The 19,310-nt window shown below is 39.6% G+C and overlaps 1 protein-coding gene across 4 annotated transcripts in view; it reads right to left on the bottom strand.

Annotated features, from left to right (window-relative positions):
* The window catches only part of ppip5k2 (diphosphoinositol pentakisphosphate kinase 2), a 43,017-nt gene that overhangs the window by 12,097 nt on the left and 11,610 nt on the right, over window positions 1-19,310 (bottom strand). For 2 of the 4 annotated variants that reach the window (XM_079449245.1, XM_079449242.1), the window contains exons 11-26: window positions 18,722-18,808; window positions 18,554-18,629; window positions 18,267-18,370; window positions 18,016-18,101; window positions 12,815-12,940; window positions 12,500-12,621; window positions 12,216-12,398; window positions 10,053-10,194; window positions 6,770-6,993; window positions 6,023-6,150; window positions 5,792-5,906; window positions 5,580-5,687; window positions 5,068-5,184; window positions 4,820-4,990; window positions 2,604-2,645; window positions 2,304-2,477 (exon numbers count right to left, since the gene is read on the bottom strand). In XM_079449245.1, coding sequence (XP_079305371.1) covers window positions 2,304-2,477; window positions 2,604-2,645; window positions 4,820-4,990; window positions 5,068-5,184; window positions 5,580-5,687; window positions 5,792-5,906; window positions 6,023-6,150; window positions 6,770-6,993; window positions 10,053-10,194; window positions 12,216-12,398; window positions 12,500-12,621; window positions 12,815-12,940; window positions 18,016-18,101; window positions 18,267-18,370; window positions 18,554-18,629; window positions 18,722-18,808 — 2,005 coding nt within the window. The remainder of the gene's footprint in view (window positions 1-2,303; window positions 2,478-2,603; window positions 2,646-4,819; window positions 4,991-5,067; window positions 5,185-5,579; window positions 5,688-5,791; window positions 5,907-6,022; window positions 6,151-6,769; window positions 6,994-10,052; window positions 10,195-12,215; window positions 12,399-12,499; window positions 12,622-12,814; window positions 12,941-18,015; window positions 18,102-18,266; window positions 18,371-18,553; window positions 18,630-18,721; window positions 18,809-19,310) is intronic. The other 2 variants (XM_079449243.1, XM_079449244.1) reach the window with 2 other exon arrangements.

Genomic DNA, 19,310 nt, shown 5'->3' on the forward strand with positions numbered 1-19,310 from the left:
CCTTGATCTTCTCGGTTAAAACATTCATTTCGTGCAAAAAAAACAAACAAACGAAGGAATCTGACATCCGAGGGGAGCAAGTAACTAAACAAGGAGAGATCCCTGTGAAGACTGCAGACATCTACACATCTCATCCTGATACTAACAGTTTCTCAGAACTTTCATTTTAATACCGTGAAAATGCTCTACAAGTCCTTAAAGGAGTAGTTTACCTTCAAAATGATAATTCTGTCATCATTTACACCTCCTCAGTGAAAAAAAGTAATGCAGGTATAAAATGACAAGAGGATGATGACAGAATTCAACATTCATTTTGAAGGTGAACTACTCCTTTAAATATGAAGGGTTTTCAATAGGAACTGTAATAATAAGTGGCACCCAAAAGTATTCGAGACCTTTAGGCACATTTTAATATGCGTGTTTAATATAACGTCTCTGCATTATATAACAACGAGTCAAACCATACTGTGATGAAGCGCAAACATTTATTTCAAGCCGAATATTTCACATGGAGGTTGGTTCGCTTCATAAAATATATCTGGACTCCAAACATGACAGTGACCACATGTAACCAAATGCATTTTCATGTAGCTCAGTGGTTGGAGCATGGCACTAGCTGGGCCAATGTCATGGGTTTGATCCCAGATATCGTACATACTTCCAAACAAATGTATAGTGTATAGTTAGATGCAATGTAAGTTGTTTTGGATAAAAGCGTCGACCAAATGCGTAAATGAAAATGTATAAATGTAAGAGAAATGCTCAAGCATGAATGTACACAGATGAAGTTTAAGAATTTAAAAGTGTCAGAATACTTTTGTTGAGTTCACCACTTTGAGATAATGTTCAAATAAAAACTGTTATTATGAATGACATGAACAAAAAACATGAATGTAATTGGAACACTTGGGTTACAATTATGCAAAAACATTGTGAATCCAATGTAATTACAATTGTAAACACTATGATGTGGAATTATTGGTAAACAACACAACTAATTCCCTCAGGTTGATGTAAACACTTTCTGCTCAGGATCTGTCATTTCATCAAGATCAAGATCTTATCTGATGGAGGACAGTGACCAATGAGCGTTACAAGGTGTCAAAGCAGAGATGACCCTTAGTTCTGGAAGAAGCAAGTGCCAGCCGACATCCACCCAAACCAAACATCTGAAGTGAATGCCACGTGTTGAGAGGGCGATTGATTATTGGACACTGAAATGGAGCATGTTGCAAAGGACAGCTAATGGAGGTCAGCGGATGAATGAAAAGAGATGAGAGTTCACAGAATAATCATGAATAATGACATCGATTAGTGAAGCGTGAAGCACAACAAAACATTTCAGGGCCTAAATTTAACCATCATTAAATGAGAGCTTACATTGATGGCTGAAAGCATTCAAACATGCTTTACAAACCTAATTTTTCCACATACATAGTGCAGAATTAAAGTTAGATTGTAGTTTTAAGCTCAATGTAAAATAAGTAACATAAAACTGAATTTTACAACCATTTCAACTGAAAAGAAAATGACTATTTTAGTTTAGTAGAATTAAAATCATGAAAACTTTGCATACTACAGCTGAATGAAGCTTTAATATTAGGGATGAAACGATTCACTATGAGCCGGTTGAATATTTGAATGTGTGACGATTCAAGTCGGTTGAGATGTTAAATGAATCGTAATACATGTTTTGAACAGCGGGGCCGCTGTGTTTACTGCAAACTTGGTAAATATGGATATGCTGTTATTTATTTAAAATAAAAAAAGCACAGACAAACTCTTAGTTTATTTATATTAAAGAGACTTATTATTTATTTTTTATTTATATTTTATTTGGAATTTATTTTAAAATTGCAGTTAAGTTTTGTTATCTCGCAGAATCGTGAATCGTTACATGCCTCCTAACTAGTGTACTACAGATGACTAGTCTACTGTCCCAAAATATTGCCAGTTGTCTTGGTGGTGGCTAAACGTCAGCAACATAAACTACAAATAAAAGTAAGAATTACAACTAGATGCATCAGGTTTTTGGAAACAAACATAAAATGGAGAGGGAAGAAATACATACAGCAAGTTTGAATGTTAATGCAACTAGACCAAGCCAAACACGTTCGCTCTTCACATCTTAATATGGGTGCATGAAATGGTAACAGAAAACGCTACGATGAATGGCGTTAAGACACTCTCTTTTGATTCATCTGCTCATTAGATGTCCTTGCTGACTGCCGCCAAGTTCTTGAGTGTACATTGACAAGAAGTTAGCAGGTTGGTGTGAAGAATGAATTAAAATTGGTAAAAACCTGTTGCCATGAGCCAAATATACTGGATGTGAAAGCCAGTGATTTGGGGGAGACTGGGGAGGAAGTTATTTGGTCCCCTGATCTGCGTCTTCGACGCCCAGTACCAACACCACAGGTGTAATGTATCCAGGTACCTATAGAGTCAGGGCTAGACACACTCAGGGGGCTGTCTTCCTGGAAGTGAGACAGGGGGCAGAAACAGCACAAGCATGCAACAACGTTAACAACAGTCCAGCTACTGTATGTGTCCATCAACATTCACTACGACACCTTTGCTCAACAGGTAATGTGTGCTCATACTTTGCCGGCAGGGGTCTTGAAATAGTTTTGCAGCAATGGCGACTAAAAAAAGGAAACAAATACAAGACGGTGGCAATAAAAGGACAATTTCGAATATAATGTACATTTGTGGTTAGTGAGACTTTGATTGAACAATTTCATTGTTGTGAGTTATGAACGAACAATTATCGGTGCACTTAATAAAACAACACTCCAACATTAAAATCATTTGTGTCATGTGGAGGGCAATGTCAATATTCAAGGATTACTCGGACGAAAACTTAAAATTCTGCCATTAAATACTCACCCTCAAGTAGTTTAACATCTGTATGACCTCAAAAACGCACCGCAGTTTTGGAAGCTTTCTGACTCCTCCATACATTGCACAGCAACCACACCACAGTGCCTCCAGTGTCAGCATCACTAAACACATGCGCGTTCTGACCCCACCGGCTCTACATCAGAACGCACATGCGTCGAGCGATGCTGACACTGGAGGCACTGTGGTGTGGCTCTCGGGAACTTGTGCTGGAAACAAACTTTCAAATCAGGATGTTTCAAGTCATTAGTTTGGTTTGTTTGCACACAAAAAGCATCCTCGTCGCATTATATTCATTTATACTGAACCACCGGAGTCATTTGGACAACTTTACAATGTCTTTACGCACTTTAAGCACTTAGAAGATTGGTTGCATTGCAATCGAAGGAGGAGTCCGAAAGCTTCCAAGACAACCTTAATATGGGTTTTGGGGAAAATGGAGGTCATACAGATGTTAAAGGGATAGTTCACCCAAAAAAAAACATGTAGCTTTTTGTGCTTTAGGAACTCTTAGACCGGTGGAGCCCATAGACTCCCATTATATGAAGCAAAGAGGGCTGTGGATTTACCGAACAATCTTCTTTATGGTTCTACTCAAGAACAAACGTCACCTAGATCTCGGACGGCCTGGCGGTGAGTAAGTAAAGAAACTGCAAATTGATACTCAAGTATGTTAAACTATCCCTTTAACATACTTGAGGGCGAGTAATTAATGGTAGAATATTCATTTTTCATCTGAGTTTCCCTTTAAATGTTTAAAACAGTAGTATGCTGAGGCAGTGATCTACATCATACAAAACACCCAAAATTGCATTACACAACAACAATACAATAGAGAAATAAATAAAGAATTTAACATTAAACTTTCTATTTATACATTACATGGCATTGTAAATATCAATATTGCAAATGTGTTCCCGAGTATGGAAAACACTTTATACATAAACAATTCTCTTACTTTACAACACTTTACAGCAATAAGAGTAAGTAACAAACAGCACATGGAAATACTATTAAGCTTTCAATCATGTTTGCACTTTTATCCTGTCAGTTTCTTCATTCAGAAGATGTTAAGCAATGGTTTTCTTCCAAGTAACCCCACGGAATCATGATGATATGCATAAAAGTCCTATAAACCTTTAAAACATTTGAAAACACTAAAGAGCTTTTAGTAGCTGGAGAAGAATAGCAGGTGATTTCAAATACAGCAAACATACCTGAGAGCTCAGTGCAGTCCATCAGACTGAAGACACACTACAGCCTGTCCTCCTTAACATCATCTCATCAATACACGTGAACTCTTTCTCAACATTTACATCACACATGACTGGGCCTGGATCATTATTTCTCTTTCAGCCAAAACGATCAAACAATATTATATAGTCATTTATTTATTGGTCATTCTACGTGGCACTTTAAAACTCTTTTCTTGATATTTCATAACGGTCCAAAGGTAAAACCTTGGTTTCCTTTATGCCCTTACACACGGATGGGCTGCAGTATTGAATTGTTTAGTGTATTATTGTGATATGAGATGGACATTAAAAGGGAAAATGTGGCTTTAGAAAAATGAATGATGGAAATTCATCTAAATAGATCTAATAAACCTAAAGCGAATTGATTTGAATTGCCAAGTGAAGTGTTCGAAAAACCTTTAATGAAGACTAATTCAAATAAAAACTGCAATTCCTATCACTGTGATAACATCAAAAACCCGTAAAGTTGTATATAACTTATTGAAATATTGATTTCTTTCATCACAGGACTATTATCAGGGAAATAGTATTTTATAGCAAACATTACATGTACAACTCTGATTATCTGAGAATAACCTGACTATACTCAAACAGAACAAAAATGTTTAGACTCTTGCTGCAAACAAAAGATCTGTCAGTAATGAAAACTCAAAAGCACTTACTTCCACAGAGCCGATCTTTTTGGAGCGAGGGAGAGGAGACTTCCTGTGGATGTAGATGGGATCCGATACCATAGGGCGAAACATCATGAGGGCCCGATCCGGCTCGTCCCGTTTAGTGCCTCCAGACTCCTCATCACTGTCGTTCTGGGACTTTTTCTTGGAGTCCTCATTCTGAGATATTAAGCACATGAAACTATCAATCTACAAATTCTTGGCACACTTTCATTAAAAAAGAAGTTCTCTCTAACCTCTCTGGATGCTGGTCTATAACCAAATCCAGACGGCAGGTTTTTATCCTCCTCACAGCCTTTAGCTCCTGGACTGAAGTGAAGTTCCACATGGAAACGTTCCTCAGATGAAGGATCCTGCCATTCAAAGGGCAACAAGAGCACAGTAGAAGATCATCAACCTCTGTACGCCTATTTGTTAATACGATCATCTAACCAATCGTGTGACAGCAGCACTATACATAGAACTGAATCAACAGAAGATAAACAAAAGCCGTTTCATCAACGACAACAACATTTTAGGACGCTGTAAACGCAAAGTTCTCAAAACCAGTTTCAAAGTGTACGTTTCTGAAACAATCCCATTATTGTCTCCTTGTAAACTATCAAAATACAAATTTGGGCACACTGCAATGTCATACTAATGCACATTAAGGCAAACTGCAGGACTGCTTTTGTGAACACAGTTTTGGGTGTCTATACATAATGAAAAGGACAAACAGTTGTTCTTACTAGTACATCAAAACATGTACCTTGTTTGGGTCTTCATAAAGCATAATGACGATCTGGGTCATGTAGTTTAGCTCACTGACTATTTTGAGGTAGTCCATGGCTCTCTTCCACTGCTCATCTTGGGCCTCCTGGAATAAAGCGATCGTATGAATTGCTTCAACCTTAACATGACTCATTTCTGCTGGCCCATGGCAATGCACTATGAGAGGGACGAGATGCTTTTTAGACTTACGTCACAGAGAGCTCCGTAACGCAGGATTGACAGAAGCGAGTGAACGTGACTCTCGCTGGTGAAGTAAAGTCTGGTCCTCACATGTCGTTCTGGAGACATAACCCCACTGGAATATCTGTGGACGGATAAATCAACCGAAACTGATCAAAGCCATCAAGTAAAAACAAGCATTAATTCAACACGCATATATAGTTCAGTTTGACACTAAAGCTCTGGAGTAGATTGTCTCACAGAGGGTGCAGTTTATTAACGGTGTCGTCATCTTGCGTCCTCTGGAGATCAGAGCGAATCTTTCGAATCAGAGGGGTGCAGTATCCTGTGGCAATGTCCAGTTTCTCAGCTTGAGAGATACCATATTCCTGTCAAGAGAGAATATTTTTATTTTGCCTTGTTGTGCAGCACTGTCGAGCTTGTGCAGAGGCAGCAGCTTTTGCAAGAGGAGGAACTGGAATCCCCTGGTTAGGCCTGGTTTCCCTATGAGGGTTTTTTCTCATACAAAGAAGTTTTGGGTTCCTCGCCAGCGTTTGCATACTGTTCTGCACTGTTTGCCTGGCCGGGGGGGCTGCTAGAATATTATAGTTTTATTTCATTAACACTGCATATAGGAACATATAGTCTGTCTGATATTTGACCTGTGTTTTGACTTCCATAAACTTATATGTTTTGTTTATAGTCAATATGTTTTCTTGTACAGCTGCTTTGGAACAATGAAAATTGTAAAAAGCGCTACATAAATAAAGCTGACTTGACTTACATCTGTCAGTGTGTTCCATTCTACAACATCTTAAAGTTTGCATTTAGAGCATGAAATCAACACGCACTCTGAATTGTTACAATAATACATCTGAACTGAATCACAGGCCAATATTCACATACAAATAAACATTTGGGAGCGATTCACTTATATTTGACATAAAAGGCTTGTACGGTGATGGCTGATTTTTCTAAATCTCTCAGTTTATTGTTGAAAAGCAGTACCTGTGGTATGACGATGTCAGCCAGGGCTTTGGACAGCCGGTAGATTTCTATGGTGTCGTCGAGTTTTAGTGAGCTGTTGTGCTGCACATCATATTTAATGCAGTCATAGATATCAGGAATCTTGCTGATGTTGTACCGGCCGTTCTTCATCTTAAAATCTTTCTCCAGTTTAGACCATCGCCGCAACATCAGCTCCAGAGTCTCACTGTGGTACAGCTGGATATCTGCGAGAGACACATAGAGATGACTGCACATGAAAATCCCTGAAGATCAACACTTTGGGATTTAAATGCAATTTAAAGTGCAAGAATGTGTTATCATTTTTAAATGTTAAATAAATATTACTTGGAAATGATTCTTCAAGATCTTTCAATTTATATTAATATAAGCGTTACTTTCATCTTATGTATCTGTAACTAGCATTTATACATGCATGTACAGTATGTGTATTAGGGCTGGGCGATGTGACAATGTTATCGTATATCGTCGATATCTCGCAAAAATCCTGAGGTCGATTACAACAGACAGATACCAGACGATAATTGATAATGATGGAAAATACGCGTTATAATATTATCATGCGATGTAGACTTTAGCGAGAACGTTAATGTTCATATGATCAGGCAGTCAGAACGGTGACAGACAGTTGAATGAGATGCCGGTGGCTGCACAGATAGACCGACGAGCTGCGTCGACAAAGCAAAACCTCATGCTCACAGGGCTGTACCAGTGTTCGAATTGTCCTACCATGTCAGATTTTCCTACCGCAGGGCAAAACTTTATATTATCTACACCACATTGACAAAATAAACAGGTAGGTTGATTTCACAATGCAAAATACCCTGTCGGAGAGTCCTACCAGGTTAAAATAAACACATAAAATACATTTACAGCGTAAGTACCCTCTCAGATTATCCTACCAGCACAAAAGAAACATGTAGGAATAATTTACAGCGGAACACACAATCAAATGTATTAAATAATATGTAGAAAGATTTAACAACGAAAATACAGCATCATATTCCCGTAGCAGTATCAAATAAACCGGTAAAATGATTTAATAGCACAAAAAAATGAAGCAACATTAGCTGCGTTAACATGGACACACCGGATTGACTTCAAATTGCAATCTGAATGTAGTGTTTACAGCTGGGCGATCTTCCCAAAAAAGCATATCACGCTCTTCAGAACAAAGAATCCAGATCCACGAACTCGATTGAAATACAGATATATTGCACATAGCACTGGTGCTACAGAGGTTTGAAGTTTTGTAGCACAGGCCAAACTGTTTTAAAGGTAACACAAGTATAAAACATCTTTAAAAACACAAAATGCACAGATTATCACATATATAGGCTGATTAACAACAATGACATGTTTATGTTTGTCCACATAAAATTACCGTAGTAGCCTATTGTAACACTCCCGTCCGTTTCCCTGCCTGTTTTTCCCCATGGACTTCATTTCTCGATCCCGCACCTGTCCGTCATTTGTAATCACGTCGTTTCCCGCACCTGCCAGCCATCAGTTTCATCACTAAAGACTATTTATACTCTGTGTTTCTGTTTTCCCTTTGTCGGTTATTGAATGTCTGAATGTCTTGTCTTGCGTTACGTGTACCAGTCTGTCAGTTTATTAAAAGTTACCTGTTTTTGGAAACCCTGGATTCTCATCTGTCTCGTCCGGCACGACACCGTGACAGAATAACCGACCCAAAAATGGATTACATCTGCATCTCTCCAGTGGACCAGCTCGTGGGTCTTCTTCAAGACGGACGGCCACTGGAGAGGTACGTGGAGGAATTCCTTGGAGTGTGTTACCGGGTGGGTTGGGACGATCCCACACTTAACAGTATGTTTTTGACCGGTCTGGACGACTACATGCTCGCCGCCGTTCTGCTCCCGTACGCGGACGACCTTCCCCTGGAGGAGATGATCAGTCAGGTTCTCCCGGGGGAGGAATCCGTGAACCGCGTTGGGGAGCTGGACGGTGGCTTGAGCGGTTCGCATCCGGTACCGGCCATCCACGTGGGGGTCGTTCCGACTCACTCCGGGACCGCGCTCCACTCCTCCACGAAGTCCCGTCGGCGCCATCCACGTCGGCGGGCACAACAGAGCAGGTCATATCCACCACACTCACACACATCATCAACACCTTACTGCTCACCGGCCCTTTTCATCCACATTCAAAACAGGTCCAGGTAACGCCCCTACTCAAGAAACCCACATTGGACTACCGACAGTTACAGACCTGTCTCTCTCCCTTTTGCGAAAACTCTTGAAAGGGCAGTTTTCAACCAAGTTTCCTCATACCTATCCCAGAACAAACTACTGGATGACAAGCAGTCTGGCTTCAAAACAGAACACTCCACTGAGACTGCACTGCAATCGGTCACAGAAGCACTGCGGCTAGCCAAGGCCAAAGAATCAAAATCCTCCGTCCTGATTCTGCTAGACCTATCTACAGCGTTTGACACGGTCAATCACCAGATACTGCTAGCAACTCTGTCATCCTTAGGAATCTCAGGCTCCCCTCTCCGCTGGTTCCAATCCCACCTCTCCGGCAGATCATTCCAGGTGTCATGGAGGGGCTGGCTGTCCACTGCTCACCATATGATCACTGGGGTCCCTCAGGAATCGGTGCTTGGACCTCTGCTTTTCTCCATTCACATGACATCCCTTGGACCCATCATACGGGCACACGGCTACTCGTATCACTGTTATGCTGACGACACCCAGATCTACATCTCGTTACACCCAGGCGATACCTCTGTGGCAGCTCGCATAACAGCCTGCCTAGATGATATCTCAGCTTGGTTGATAGAGCATCACCTGCAGCTGAACCCGGCCAAGACAGAACTACTCGTGTGTGGTCCGGTCAACCACATCTCTCAAATCTCTTCTGTGAATACTTGACAAATGAAAAAAAAATAACACTAACCCTCTTCTCTCAACAGGTAATGGTCTAGCTCTTGTTGAAACTAGTAACTTTGTATTAGCACCTAATGTACTATTGCTCTATTATGACATATCGCTTTTAGCTCCCCGAACTCTGTGTAAATCGCTTTGGATAAAAGCATCTGCTAAATGACTAAATGTAAATGTGTCTTGTCATGCTGTCAGACTTTTTGTTTTGTTTGATTTAGTTGAAATTCAAAATACACTGGACTGGAATGGACACAATACATCTATAAATGCTGATTTGAAATACATTTGCAAGGGACTCTTAATTATTTAAGCGGATGTATGTACACATAAAACTGAAGAGAATTTCATTCTGTTACCTGCATACTTGGGGTCTTCCATCCTCTGGCGGATCTGCAGCGTGAGGTTTTGAATGAGGGAGTAAACCTTGTCACACGTCTGCACGGGGTTTTTGATCATCTGCATGGACTTCACTAAAGATGTGCTGGAGGTGGGCGCCAGCTGCCATAATCCAACGTAAAGACAAATGTCACACAGAGATAGTGCAAAAAGGTTCATAGAAAGAAAAATGATGGTTATATTATCTGTAAATTGAAAATGTTTATGATTAAAGCAACAGATAACATACTCGGATGTTGTGATTTTGTGTTTTTTGGAGGATCACTCATATATTATACGGAAGGAGATACGGGGAGAGGTAGACGAGACGATGCCGAAATTAGCAAAACATGAACTTGTTAAATAATTATTTTGTACATGTAAACTTAAAATTAAACCAAAGTCTCAATAGGAAAATTACTTTATTTAGCAGAGTAAATAATGAAAAACTGGCAAATCTTAACATCAAAATAATTATTCAACTTTTTTTTGTGCGATGTTTTTTAAAGCAACCTTTATGTGTGTTATATAAGATAATAGAATGTCTCTGTCTCAAGGGGGGTTTCAAAGGCCGGTGTTGCAAAGCTTAGTTAGGGCCCTATGAAATGATGATTAGATTTTTTCCCAAAAAGAAATATTTTTAATTTAGTACGCAGTACTCATTTTTTACTAGAACATTTACTTCATTTAACTAAAGTAAGTAATATACGCAGTGGTCAAATAAAAGAAATCAAGGGGGATGGTGTGGTTCAATGTGTGTGTATGTTATAACTTAAAGCTTCCACGATCATTTTGGGGAAAACATAATCAGAAATCAATTATTGAGTACATAAATAGACAGATCAGTGTTCTAAACGATTGTCTTATATTGCCATCATTCACAACGGTAAGCTGATGATCTATAATTTGCGGGTCGCCCCATGCAGGGAATTTGATTTTGGGGGAGAACCTCTTTGCGTTATTACATCACCTGCTACGGATGAGAGAGTGTTGTTCATTCTTATTACAGTCGCTTGGACATCTGAAAGGATTGCATTAACAGGTAAGACGTCACTAATGTAATTTAGAAGTCTTTTTTTCACGTAGTCAGAACAAAAGTGGAAGATATGGAAAGTGTTCAGACGACATGTAGGCGGTATTTTCAATGTTATTCAGAGTTTTTGTCTTTCATCAGGCGTGGCGCACATCAAACGCTACTAGTGATCTTTTTAAATGTTTCACGTTGTATCTGGTATAGACACATGTAACTGTCACGTTGTACAGATGTGTTCTGATGTAGTCATTCAGCACAGAGCTCGGATTCATCCGCACAGCGCAGCAGTGCCAAAGCACAAACCACGTAAAGAAAATGACTCGGCATATGACTGACATTTTATGTTTCAAACTGAGATGGTGACTGTAGTGAGGTAGGCGGGACGACGTAAGCTCTAGTCCCGCCTACCTCACTACAGTGATAAAAAGGCCAAAGTAAAGGACTTGCAGCTTTAACCAGACTTTTATTTTGACGGGTCGCCACAATGGGTCTTTGACAGTGGCTTCAATGCAGTATTTAGTTTCCTCCTCGGAGTGATACGCGGACGCTAAAAGTTCCATAACCATCAAACATGCAGTATGCAACCGTATCTCTCTTTTGCTCATAGACACGCAAAACATGCAGCTTATATGTTTAAACCACATCTGATGCACAATCTATGTTTTGTTAGCCATTAAAGTTATAAAATAATGCATTTGCAAGTATTCGTGCCATTCCACGTTATACAGCAATTTCAGTTTTTATGCCTGGAATCTGCGATTCCTCCGGCTTTTCCGCATGTACCGAGAGGTCACACTGTGTCGTTTTGATCCTTTGTTGCTCTCACATGACACGAATTCACAGGTCAGAGTTTACCAAACTTAAATTTTGCTACGAATCGAATGTAAATATCGTTGGACGGGCTTAAGTTTCTGGTCTTTCGCATGGGTATGAATGGAAGTCAATGGGGGGGAAATGTCAAGTGTGACCGCGGCATAAGAATATTTAATAAACTCTTCTCATATTGTTTTGTCATCACTTCATCTCCTGCCTGCCGTTCCTCCCCTCCATCTACATTACACTGTTGAAATCATTATACTGAGGATAAATGTTTAGATGAACATGCTGGGACCTTCTCAAAATCATCTGGAAGAAAGTCTCTGTCTTTCTGAAGTATATCATGAAGTCGTGCTTTGACTTTCTGCTGGCAGCTGCTTAAGGAGTCGCTGTCACTGTCCAGCAGGCCGTTCATATTTGCACTCTTCACCATCTGTACGAGGATCGGCGTCAGCTCTCCCTCCAACGCCAACAGACCCTGAGGAAACCAGACGTCTTGTAAATATAAACATGATCTGACCCACCTTTCTACAGAGCGGGATGGTGAAACAGAATGGTGAAAATAAAAGGTTGTGCTACTTTTGCAAAGGCCGCGGCAGTCATCTGTACACGGCCTTCATCAGAGGCGTATATCTTCAGATCGTGTCTGTACGTGCTGTGCAGACGCAGAAGACCACAGCCAGGAAAACCAGCATAATCGCCTACGACAGACCAAAACTAAATGTCATGAACTTATTTTGCACCGTGTGAACAAACGATGCTTTCACAAAATAATTGTGTAACATGTTGTTTTTATATACATTACATTGACGCATATGCAGTATAAAACAGCCCTTGGCATTAAGAATAATTATAAAATAGTTATATTGTAGTACAGTTTTGAAGTAGTCGTACCTTGTCCTCCAGGGTACATGCACCTGAAGGCCCGACCGAGCTCTTCAGCCTGTACCCTGCCAGCTGGTGTCAACTCTCCACCCCACTTCAAAACCAGCAACAGAGACGGGTCATCCTTCTGCACATCTAAAAATGAGAACCAGGGATATTCAAAGTAATCGACATGCCTTCATATTTGAAAAAAAAGTGTTCCATCAGTGTGGAAACTCCAGCGTTTCTTTATCATGCAGAAAACACTAGTTTTTTGCTAAAGCCATGGGTCAAAATAATTTATACAATGGTCTGTTTGAATACTCTATTCTAATTTTCCGGAAGGTGTGCTTTAAAACCATTAAGGTAGATCAGGTAGATCAATGTATGATATGAACTGACAGAAATAACCCTCGGATCAAAAAGTGACACTGTAAACATGAATAAAAGCTTTAATTTGGCAAATGACCACTAGCCGTGCATTAAAGGATTTAATACATAAGCCTTCGTGTCGGGTGGTTCTTGGCTTCTATGTTGTGCATTCAATTCCTTTAATGCACGGCTAGCTGTGAATTATCCTTTACATTAATTAGTCAAGTCAACTTTATTTATATAGGACTTTTTATAATTTTCATTACAGAGCAGCTGAACAAGAAAACATATTGACTATAAGCTAAAAACATAAGGTTATGCAAGACAAAACAAAAAAGGTGAAAACACAGAAGACAGACACCCACACACAAAACACTCCAAACAACACGCACGCACACAGACAGATAAGCAGACACAAGCACAGGGGGCATCACCTAGTACCACACACCCAATATAAGGAGAGAAACACAGGTCAAATATTAAACAGACTATGGACGGAAGATGAAAAATTCTAGCAGCCCCCCGGCCAGGCAAACAGTGCAAAACAGTATGCAAAGGGTGGCGAGGAACCCAAAACTCCATTGGAGGAGAAAAGAAACCTCAGAGGGAGACCAGACCTAACCAGGGGATTCCAGTTCCCCTCTGGCAAAAGCTGCAGCCTCTGCACAAGCTCGACAGTGCTGCACAACAAGGCTAAATAAAAAATGTTTAAACGTACTCTGCATGATTTATTTGACCTTGTGCTACCAATACAATGATGCACACTTGTTTAATTTCCACAGAACATTTCTCTTTTCTGCTTCAGGAGGAGGCCTGACATAGATTTCTCTGCATAACTGCATACATAAGAAAGCAGATGTGATGTCCACAGAATGGACTTGCCACTTATTTTGACATATTGCAGCTAATAGCCTAAAAAAGTCAGAAGCACAGGTTGGGGTATCTTTTTGCAGCTCGTGAATATTAAGCTCTTCAAAACATTTGGCTACAAGACGCGCTTTAGGCACAATACCCTTAGGAGAGTCTTTGAGACTACAGACCCATCTGGTGGATACACACTTTTGACCTGCATCATCAACCAATTCATTATTTCATCGTGTTTGGCTGCATCAAATGAAATGTATTTTGTTATCAGTACATCACTTTCCTTATCGGTTGATTCAATATCAACATGACATATCTACTATTTCCTTTTTCCCCACACTATGTGTGCAATATGTTGCAAATGAAACCAGTTTTTGTATTTTCCAGAGGCTTTGCCAGCTCTATTTAAAACCTTGGATCTATGTAGAACACCAGCATTTTGTTTCACAAAAGTTACTGTCCATCCCGTTTTTTATTTTACCCCAGCAGAAGAATCAGGACTTAAACAAACACTGTGATCTTTTGTAGTTTGTGTCATACTAGAATGAACCCCTTCTTCTGTATTGACTATCGCTGTTATTTTCTTGTTCGCTATGTGCTTCATTATCTGAGCTTTCTATCAGATTGTTTGAGCTTTCTTTCTCACTTGCTGTCTGACTGTTGTCTCGCACAGGTTGATTATTCTGAGATTCCTGATCTTGTGTGTTTGTCTTAAAGAGCCTGGATCGATATACTCGAACAAGAATCCTTCCATCCTGACCAATAACTACCCCTGGTCCCTTCCGTTCAGGGCAATATGCTTTATAAAAATATACTTTGTCACCCATCACATACTGTAGGCCTGAGTTGCTTACGTAGTGCCCTTCGAATGTGCTCAGAGCATTCTGCCTCTGTAAATGCTTTTCTAGAAGCATGTAAAGCTGAGATGTGTTCTCCTCTAGCACTCACAGTGGTATCTTCCAAAGCAGGTAGTTTATCAATCAAAACAGAAGGAACATTAGGATTCTTTCCAAACACTAGCTGATATGGACTGTAACCGTGAACATTCAACATACTGTTCTTAACCATGAGGGCAAAATCAAGGGCAGTGTGCCAGTCACATCCATTTCCTCTTTTGACCTTCTGGATGATCTTGGTGAGTTTTTGATTGTGTCTCTCAAGTCTGCTGTTGTTCTTGTCTCAATGTTAAAGTTTTCTACCATGTCTCTGATCTCTGCGTTATTGTCAATGTACAGCCTCTGGGGGGCGCCATGTACACTAATCCATGACTGAATGATGGAGTTGACAATCTCAGGTGACCCTTTGTTCTCACAATGTTACCAGCACTTTAACATGTGAAATGGTCAATGATGTGAAGATACCATACACCAGGTACTAAGTCATGTAAATCCATCGCCACTGTCTCATTGTACGCTGAAGCTAAAGGCAAATCCAACAGCAGGCTTTGGCTTCGTTTTCTTGTACTTTTGGCATACTTCGCAGTCATTTACTATTTGTTGTAAGGCAGTGAAACATTCTTTATCCTTATTTCCCGAACTGAGCATGAGCCTCTGTAGCCTGTCTGCTGACGCGTGGCCGAACTGTTTATGAAGCTTCAGAAGAACTTTGTTTCTCACCTGAAGACATATTTTCTGTCACCGTTTGGATTTCCTCTTCAGCTTGATCTTTTGTAACTTCTTCTTTGTCTCTGATATCAACACAGTAATGTCCAGAACTAGTCAATTCAAGAGGAATGGATTGTTTGGACATCAGTGCTTTTCCATTTCCAAAATGGTCCCTGCCTTCTTCAGCCCTATTTTAGCAAGCAGCTTCACATTTCTTGTGGAATATACCAAATTCCCATCTCCGAACCGAAATAGTCTGCAACTGGGAGTTTCTATTTGTATCAGTTGGTTCAGTTGGTCTTGGGTCAGGCCGTCAACATCATTTTCCAGCCATTTCTCCCCACACACAGTACGTGTACAAGCAGTGTCAATAATCGCTGGTCCCAGTGATTCCGTCATGAATATCTCTGCATCTAACTTTGAAGCCTTTAGTTTCATTCAGTTTGCATTATTCACAATAAACTGAGGTGTTAGCATTTCGATGACAGCAATGTTATGTTACATTCCTCCACATGTGCATCTTACTTGTTCAGTTCTCTTATGAGGACAGTCTTTAGCCCAGTGAAATGTGGACCTAGTTGTCCACTTTGCAATGTCGCGTATAGTTTTCCTCTTCCTTGTGGTCTTTGCTCGGTGTAAAACGCCACGCCCTGGTTCACTTGTATAGCCTGTCGTTTTTCCTCTGAAAAGCCTCTTTAAGGCCGACATCATGGAGGAGAATTTTAATTCTGTGCATGCCGTCAATGCTAACTGTCTGCTTTTTAGGTCCAGACAAGCAGTGTCCAATAGCTTAAAAGATAGCACTGCATCTTTTTCATCAGGTCGTATGTCTGCTCAAAGTCAATTATGTAGTCGGCCATGGAAACTGACCTATTGATGAGTCATCAAATATGTCATCCGTTATGCACTCAAAATAAGAATACGTTTCATATGTGCAATCTGTTTCCTCTTTTAGGAACACATAGTCTAGCTTTGCCAATAGCGTTGCTATACAGTCATTACTGTCCAAGTCCTCTGCCGGTGTTTCCATCACAGGCTCTCCCCTCAACCCCCAAAGCAACAGCAAGGGCTAGTTTTGTTTTTTTTGTCGAGATTGATAACCCACGTCCAGATATTACCTTAATTTTTCCAACACTCGTATAGCCTGGCTTCATCAAACCTTGGGGGAACTTTATAACTAGCAGCCATCCTCTGTTACCATGTTACTTCCAATAAACAAAGTTTAATTCGGTTATGCCACTTTATTGCGTGTAAATGTTACAGCTTGGTGCAAAACAACAAACCTTGAGACTACTTTTTCCAGAACTTTAGATATGAAAAGTAGATTCAAAATAGGTCTGTAGTTAACTAGTTCTCTAGGGTCGAGTTGGGATTTTATAGTAAGGGGTCTTATAACAGTCACCATATATGCTTTAGGCACATAGTGTCAGAGATGAGTTAATAATGCTAAGTAGAGGATCTATCATTTCTGGGAGCATCTCTTTAAGTAGATTTGTAGGTATAGAGTCTAGCATGCATTTAGTTGATTTAGACGATCTATTGATTTTAGATAGTTCATCGTCATCTACGGTAGAAAATAATCACAATTTCTCCTCAGGGGCGTTATAGTTAGTTGTTTGTTCAGCGGTTTTCCCTTCTGGTTGCATTCTTGGATTTAATGTGTGAAGTAGTTCATATATTCATCACTACTGTGCTGATATACAGAATCAGATATTATGACAGATGCTGCGACCCGTTTGCATGTTGCGGTAGTTTCTACAACCGGAAACTGAGTGATATCACACTGTGCCAGTGATTTGGGGATATTGCATAACAAAATTATTCCATATTGTGACTTTAAATTATTAAAAAAATTATTTCAAATGTTTGGTTGTAAACCATAGCAAAAGCCGAACAACATGAAAGGTCAAAAGAACTAAAAACATTTCAATTTAAAATCTTAAAGGAATCCAGAAAAGAAAATTCTGTCATAAATGACTCACTTTAAAGTCATTCATCAACCCTAAGACCTCGGTTTATCTCCGGAACGCAAAGTTAAACTGCGCGACGCATGTTCGTCAGCACCATGTGCATCCATCATGCAGTGTTGACCTCGGATGCACTCATTAACGTGGAAATTGTTGAAAATAGTCTTTATTTTTTTGTTTGTGCACAAAACAAATCCTCCTCGCTTTATATAATAAAATCTGATCCACTGGAGTGACATGGACTATTTCAGCGCTTTGAAGTTTGGTTGCATTGCAATCTATGTAGGAGTCAGAAGATGTTTGCGTTCTGAAGATAAACGGAGGTCCTAGAGTTGACGAACGACTTTAGGGTGAGTAATCTATGAAAGAATTTTTTTTTCTTTTGGCAGAAGTAGGATTTAATAAGAGGTAGGCACATTTTTACCTTCTTCTTCACTGGAGGTTTTAGGGCACCCGTGGGGCAGATATGTTAGCTGGACCTTACGGTTAATGCCAGAGAAGTGACCATACCTAAACAAACACAAGAAATGATCAGAGAATACAATTCTTTAATAAACCAGGGGCCGGATTCACAAAACATTCTAAAGAAAATTCATCTGCAGAGCATTCTTATATTTTGTCACAAGAACAGTTTTGTGAGTCCGGCCTCAGGAGTGGATTGTAAGAAACACTCACATTTCCAGGACAGTTTTGAGTTGTTCAAGCTTTGCTTTACTCTCCTCGATCTCGGAATCATTATTTTGCTCCACCAACAGCTGCCTGGCAATGTCCAACACTTCCTGTCACATGCAAAAAAACATCAGAAACAATTCATTTCACCTCATCAAAAATCTCAGATTATATTTGGCTGTGTATAAATTGTTTTTCAACATAAAAGGAGTCTTCTGGGTCAATGTTTTTGTTATTAACACCAGACACAGTAGAACATGATACAACTGAAATACAAGATTCAATGCATTTACTTGGAGTTGCTTTGGTTTTTTCAGTTTCAGCTTTCCAGTTTTGTAACCTTCAAATTTTTCAAAGAGATCAAAAAATCTGAGAGAGATGAAAGGAGAAATAAGAAATCGCTATTATATACATATTATATAGGTGACATTTTTATGAACATGGTTTTAAAAATTCTGTACCTTTGGTTTCGAACTTCCATTTTCATCTTCTGTTTTGGTGTTCTGTCACCATGTCGAATAACAGCAATTACACACCTCAACTCCATCCTGCAGGTCACATGACAGCACTTAAAATCACATTTAATCTCAGCTTTTATAGAATTTATAACTAATACATACGGTATAAAATATCTAAATGTTACTTAACACGAATAAACGTTGGACTACTTTAGTTTCATGTAAAATGATCAAAGATAAATAAATACTGCTTCATGCATTCCTACGGTGCACAATGCTGAATTACATTTTTTCTCTGATTTGCACAAAATGGAACAGAAAAGCTCAAGCACAAATACAAACAGCTCAAAGTTATTTGAAATGTTCAATGTCGTGACTAATTTAAAGCATTTCTTTCATGCTATTAAAGGGATAGTTCATCTAAAACTGAAGAATCTGTCATCATTAACTCACCTTCAGGTTATTTAAAACATGTATAAATTACTTTGTTCCAATGAACACTGAGAAAGATGATTGGAAGAATGTTAGCAATTTTCAGTTCTGGGACATCGTCCACTATAAAATATTGTATTTGTTGGTTCTGTGGAAAACA

Source organism: Barbatula barbatula, assembly GCF_947034865.1.
Source record: "Barbatula barbatula genome assembly, chromosome: 24".
Classification (NCBI taxonomy): Eukaryota; Metazoa; Chordata; class Actinopteri; order Cypriniformes; family Nemacheilidae; genus Barbatula; species Barbatula barbatula.